The 6038-nt window shown below is 36.8% G+C and overlaps 1 protein-coding gene across 9 annotated transcripts in view; it reads left to right on the forward strand.

The window, feature by feature from the left end:
- LARP1B (La ribonucleoprotein 1B) overlaps window positions 1-3909 on the forward strand; it is a 154099-nt gene extending 150190 nt beyond the window's left edge. For 6 of the 9 annotated variants that reach the window (XR_010156164.1, XM_054682662.2, XM_016952193.4 and 3 more), the window contains one exon: window positions 3327-3909. Coding sequence is in view for 5 of the 9 variants with exons in the window: in XM_054682662.2 (XP_054538637.1) it covers window positions 3327-3368 (42 nt within the window). In the remaining 4 variants the exon portion in view is untranslated. Of the gene's footprint in view, window positions 1-1329; window positions 1416-3326 lie in introns of all 9 variants that reach the window. The other 3 variants (XR_010156153.1, XR_010156157.1, XR_010156158.1) reach the window with 1 other exon arrangement.
- The last annotated feature ends 2129 nt before the right edge of the window (window positions 3910-6038 follow it).

The raw sequence follows: 6038 nt of genomic DNA on the forward strand, positions 1-6038 counted from the left end.
TCTCGGCTCACTGCAACTTCCACCTTCCAGATCCAAGCAATTCTCCCGCCTCAGCCTTCCGAGTAGCTGGGACTATAGGCATGCACCACTATGCCCGGCTAATTTTGTATTTTTAGTTGAGATGGGGTTTCACCATGTTGGCTAGGCTGGTCTCGAACTACTGACCTCAGGTGATCCACCTTGGCCTCCCAAAGTGCTGGGATTACAGGTGTGAGCCACTGCGCCTGGCCACTAAATCTCATTATTAATGTCACCATTTTAATCATTTTAAATGATTTAATCATTTTAATCATTTTAAATAGTGACCATTTTAATCAGGTCACTAATGAGCGATAATTTTTATTGCTTATTAACCATATTGTTTGTAGATTGCTTGAAAATACCCCTTATGTTTTCCTTTTGGAGTGATTATCTCTTTCTGATAAATTTATGGAGTGTTTTCACTTATCAAGAATATTAACCCTTTGCTTTCTAATTTTGCTTATGTATGCTTGACATGGTATGTACTTTTTTTGGGTAAAATTTTAAAAAACTATACCCCTTAAAGAAATTCTGAATGTAAAGCTCAAGCAAATAAAAGCACTGCTATTTAATGAAAAGAAAAACATTATTGACTATAAATCTAAATGGCCCTACCCAAAATTTATGAAAGTCCCTACAGACCTTAGGGCTTCCTTTTTTATTATTTTGCACAATTTTCAATATCAAAAAAGGCAATGCTAAAAATGTTATTCAAACTCCTCCTCCTCCTTTTAAGAAAATAGTTGAAGCTGTCTTTGACATTTTCTATACTAAAAGGAATTAGGAAGGGAGTTATGTTTTTAAAGTGGTATTATTTTAGTTTTGAAATATATTTTATTTTATTTTATTTATTTTTTTGAGACGGAGTTTCGCTCTTGTTGCCCAGGCTGGAGTGCAATGGCACGATCTCGGCTCACTGTAACCTGTCTACCAGGTTCAAGCGATTCTCCTGCCTCAGCCTCCTGAGTAGCTGGGATTACAGGCATGTGCCACCACGCCTGGCTAATTTTGTATTTTTAATAGAGACAGGGTTTCTCCATGTTGGTCAGGGTGGTCTCAAACTCCCGACCTCAGGTGATCCACCCACCTCAGCCTCCCAAAGTGCTGGGATTACAGGTGTGAGCCACTGCTCCTGGCTAGATTTTATTTTTTAAACTTATGTTAGTTTGGAACTCCACTCTGACATTCTGTATGCTTCTTGCCATTTTACAAAGTAGTGTCACCACTTTCCTTTGTGTGTTTAATCTTTTCCTTCAACTAATTTCTTGGCTTTTATGTAACTATTATTTTTATTTTATTCTTGCATAGGAGGCTGATCCAATAGAGTAATACCTAATTATATCACCATGAGATGGCAAAACGGAATGTCAGATCTGTAGACTTTTGACAGGAAAGTGAGTATGTGTGTGTTTTTGAGACCTCTTACTCCATCTTGTGGTGATATCATATAATTATATCAATTACTCTTGCATTCCTAATAGTCATATGTGTGTCTCACAACTCATTACGTGGTTAGGCATTGCCCTAGTTATTGGTAAATTTGCATTAGTTATTTGGTTATTAGTAAATATATATGATAACATTAAGACTTGTGTATAGTTAAAAATGGAAATACTATTGCTTTGGTATTGTCCTTTCACTTAAGAGTTTGAAGTACTTCATTAGCATTATTTTTTTATTAACTCTTGAGATGTGAACAAAGCAAGCAGATTTTAAGGTATATCTCCTGGCTAACCTAAGCCATGTAGTTAAGTCACACAGCAAGTTAATGAATGGATCCTGCCTAAAACATGATAAACTTAAAACTAGTTGTTAATCTTGTAACTAGAACAAAGTGTTATCACACAACTAGTTGAATGGCTGAGCTAGGGTTTGAACTCCAGTAGTCTGGCTTCAGAGCCCAGGCTCTTCATCTTAACCAGATTGTTCTTTAACAGCGTGAAATAGAACACAGAACCCCTGACTTTCGAACTCAACTGCAATGATTCTTAAGTATTATAAATCAAGATTGGATTCTTGTGGTTAAGACTGCATTTTTTTTGATGATAGGCATCCTCTGCAGTAATGGAGGGTCTAATGGAGTATTTAAAAACATACATTATGTGATAAATGATTTACAATACATGCTAAATCTTTTGGGAGGAAATTTTGATTAGGAAACAAATATCATCCATGTGTTTAAATGTTTTCCTAGAATTAGATAAGGTAAAATACAAATGAAACTGAGCATTTTATTTAGAATTTGCTTAGAAATTTTGCATTAGTTTATTTAGGGTTATTATTGACAACTGAAGATTCTGAACTGTTCGGCTTGAAGGAAATATCCCACAAGGTTAATTGATAGGAATCAATTCTGACTTTACACTCTGTGTCAGTTTTCTGAGTTCTTTACAATCAAGCTTGTTTTTTCCTTGCAAATTAAGAAATACTTTGGTTAATAGAATGGTTTCTAACAATATACTGCACGTATTAGCTTCAATAAATTCTAGAAACCAGAATGTGCTGCTATTGTTTTGTTTTTTTCCAGATAGTGTTCCAAGTCTACAAAATTGAGTACCTTTCTCCATGTGTTTTAAGATTCATTACACTTTTATTGTAACACAAACATTATCACAGTACTGTAATGCTTAATGTTAACATTTTCTGGTTTCCAGTTGAATGCCTTTAAGTATAATCTGAGGTGAGACTTATTTTAATGAGTCAATGGATGGACTTTAAGGGAAAGGGTCTGTGAGAGCCAAAATTTAGTTAACTGCTGCTCTAGAGACAGCTTGTTTGTTAGAAACATGAGTTGAATCCTGGCCCCTCTCACTAAGTTACAGTCCTTTATCTACAAAATTACACTTACCCCATAGTGTCCTGAAGAATAAATACACAGCATGTAACACAGTGCTTGGTGGTACAGTAAGCACTTAGTAAACATGAGCTATCATTAGGGCTAAGCACTGGACAAATTATCTCCAGGTATTGCAAGGTATTTTCTCCAGTAGGCTGTGAATATAATTTTAAATTTTCATGGGAAATTAATCTACTTAAAACATTTTAATTAGTAAGGAAAAGTCTGATTTTAATTGTTTTATTGTCCTAACATAGTGGTTTATGAATGCTTTTCTGCCCTTGTGGTGGTTCACTGACTTCCATGTGAGAAGTAGTAGAGTTGCTTAGATGCCGTTATTTCTACTGACCTTGACCAAGTGACAAGAGCATGATTTCCATGAAGCAGTTACCATGAATCTGAAATCACACCTTCAGTTTTAGTTCTTTCCCTTTGTTTTTTAACAATTTTGCTTATTATGTTTTCCCAGAATCACCATGATCGATTACTTCTGCTCATCGTAAACATCTAGTTCCTAAGCAGGATATGAGAATCTGCCTTCCTGTGACCTCTCCTGGGCTCAGTGACACTCCAGTCGCCGCCCCACCCCACACCAATGCCACTTCCAAGTTTGACTTGCATCTTACAAACCATATTTCTGTTTACTTTTTTTCTGCCCTGGGACATTTTTAATAACTTTTAGATAACAACTTCAACAAAAATTTACCTCCCACCAAGAGAAGTTGTCTTTATTGTGAGAAGTTGTCTTTATTCCCAAGAAGGGGAATAACTTGCTCTTTAAGTCAGTTTTATTACAGGTAAATTTGTACCAGCTTTTTCCTCTACTTGTGTTAAGACCTGTCTCCAATAGACATTCCAATTGAGGATTGTGGAAATAGCAGATTACATTGGTGTCTGCCCACCACTGAAGGCAAAAAGCTGGTTTATCTAGGCCACAGGCAGAGCCCGCAGGGGAGGCAGGTAACTTCTCGGACCACCAGATTATCTTGATCTTCAGCCAGCTTTATTGTTGTTCTACATTTTAATAAACACTACATGTTTATTTTATTTTATTTTATATATGTTATGTTATGTTATGTTATGTTATGTTATGTTATGTTATGTTATTTTTTTGAGGCAGAGTTTCCCAGTTTTGCCCAGGCTGGAGCACAGTGGTGAGATCTCGGCTCACTGCAACCTCCGCCTCCCAGGTTCAAACGACTCTCGTGCCTCAGCCTCCCGAGTAGCTGGGACTACAGACATGCACCACCACGTGCGCCTAACTTTTCTATTTTTGTAGAGATGGGGTTTTGCCAGGTTGCCCAGGATGATCTTGAACTCCTGACCTCAATTGATCCTCTCTCCTCAGCCTCCCAGAGTGCTGGGATTACAGGCGTGAGCACTGCGCACCTGGCCTGTTTTATTATTTTGAAGATTACAGTATAGGTTTCTAGGAAGCCTGGATGGAGGTTCTCATATTCTAGGTAATATTTAGCTATTTAATAAAAATTTATTTTTAAAACCTTAAAGTTTGTGGATTACATACAATACAGTTTTTGACTTGGTGCATGAATGTATTGAAATGAACTTGATACCATTATATTCACTTTAAAGCATATCGGCATAATTTCCTAGAACCAATCTCTAATGACTATTCCTGAAACGTTTCATACTTGTCATATTTTTCCATTTCAACTATGTTATTTACTTATTTATTTTAATTTTTTTGAGATGGAGTCTTGCCCTGTCACCCAGGCCGGAGTGGAGTGGTGCGATCTTGGCTCACTGCAACAGCCTGCCTCATGGCTTCGAGTGATTCTCCTGCCTCAGCCTTCTGAGTAGCTGGGGTTACAGGCGCACGCTACCACACCTGGCTAATTTTTGTGCTTTTAGTAGAGACAGGTGTCATCATGTTGGCCAGGCTGGTCTTGAACTCCTGACCTCAGGTGATCTGCCTGCCTCAGCCTCCCAAAGTGCTGGGATTACAAGCCTGAGCCACTGCACCTGGCCTTGACTATGTTATTTAAATCACTAGTGCCTAAACTTTGCTAAAGTGATATAGTAATAGCTCAAATAATCATAATAAGGATATTTTCAGAATAAAAAAATATCATGGAAGTTATTACCAAAGTAAAACTTCATTCCAATCTTTGCATTTTACCTTCTCTCAACTATGAGAAGTCAGGAATATTGTCTATCTTGGTTACCATTATATTTCCAACAAAGAAGAATAAAAGAAAGAGGGAAAGAAAAGAGGAGGAAAGATGGAAGGAATATCTTGAAATCCTGTCATCTAAAATAACTATCATGACATCTGGCATATATAACATAATATTTTGCCTAAATTCTTAAACTATACAAGGATAATATATGTAAGATATTTTATTTATATTTATTTATTTTTAATTTCTCAGCAAAAGCCACATTCAAATATGTAAGGTATTTTAAACAATATCACAAGTGCTGAAGAATAAAACACATAAGAGCCAAAAGAGTGAAGACTGATAGAAGGCAGGCTGTAAGTAGAAATCCTTCTAGCCATCATCCAGGGAATGGAACTATATATGAGATTGAAGTACGGTTATAGCTGAACATAGTTGCTTGATTTTTTAAAGCTTTACACAGTTGATTCAGGATAATTATTGTGTTATCTTTGGGGGATTCTTGATCCTGAACAAAGCTTCATTGTTAGTACTACTACGTTAAAAGTCCTATTGAGTGAAACAGAGGATATAGTCTAATTCAAGGGCCAAGGGAAGGCATCAAAATATTTAATTGGTTTGTCAAAAACTCCCACCTTTAGAAACTCCTGGGAGGTGCAGTGGCTCATGCCTGTAATCCCAGCACTTTCGTAGGCCAAAGTGGGAGGAACACTTGAGGTCAAGAGTTCGAGACCAGCCTGAGGAAATAGCAAAATCCAGTCTCTACAAAAAAGGAGGAAGAGGAGAAGGAGAGAAGGTGCACAAATTCCTAATTTTTTTCCTCCACTTTATAAAAGAAAGGCATTGTCCTGACCTATCCCAAATACTGCTGTAGTTGTGCAAGCTGTCATGGGCCACACATAGGTGAAATCTTCATAGTAATTCATTGAGCTATCATAAACCCACAAGACTTGCTAAATTTCTCTTCTTTATAAATATTTATGGGTAAAGCTTTGTATATTGTGGCTAGTGTACACTGTATTATTCAATGAGGGAATTAG

This window comes from Pan troglodytes, chromosome 3 (assembly GCF_028858775.2).
Source record: "Pan troglodytes isolate AG18354 chromosome 3, NHGRI_mPanTro3-v2.0_pri, whole genome shotgun sequence".
Lineage (NCBI taxonomy): Eukaryota > Metazoa > Chordata > Mammalia > Primates > Hominidae > Pan > Pan troglodytes.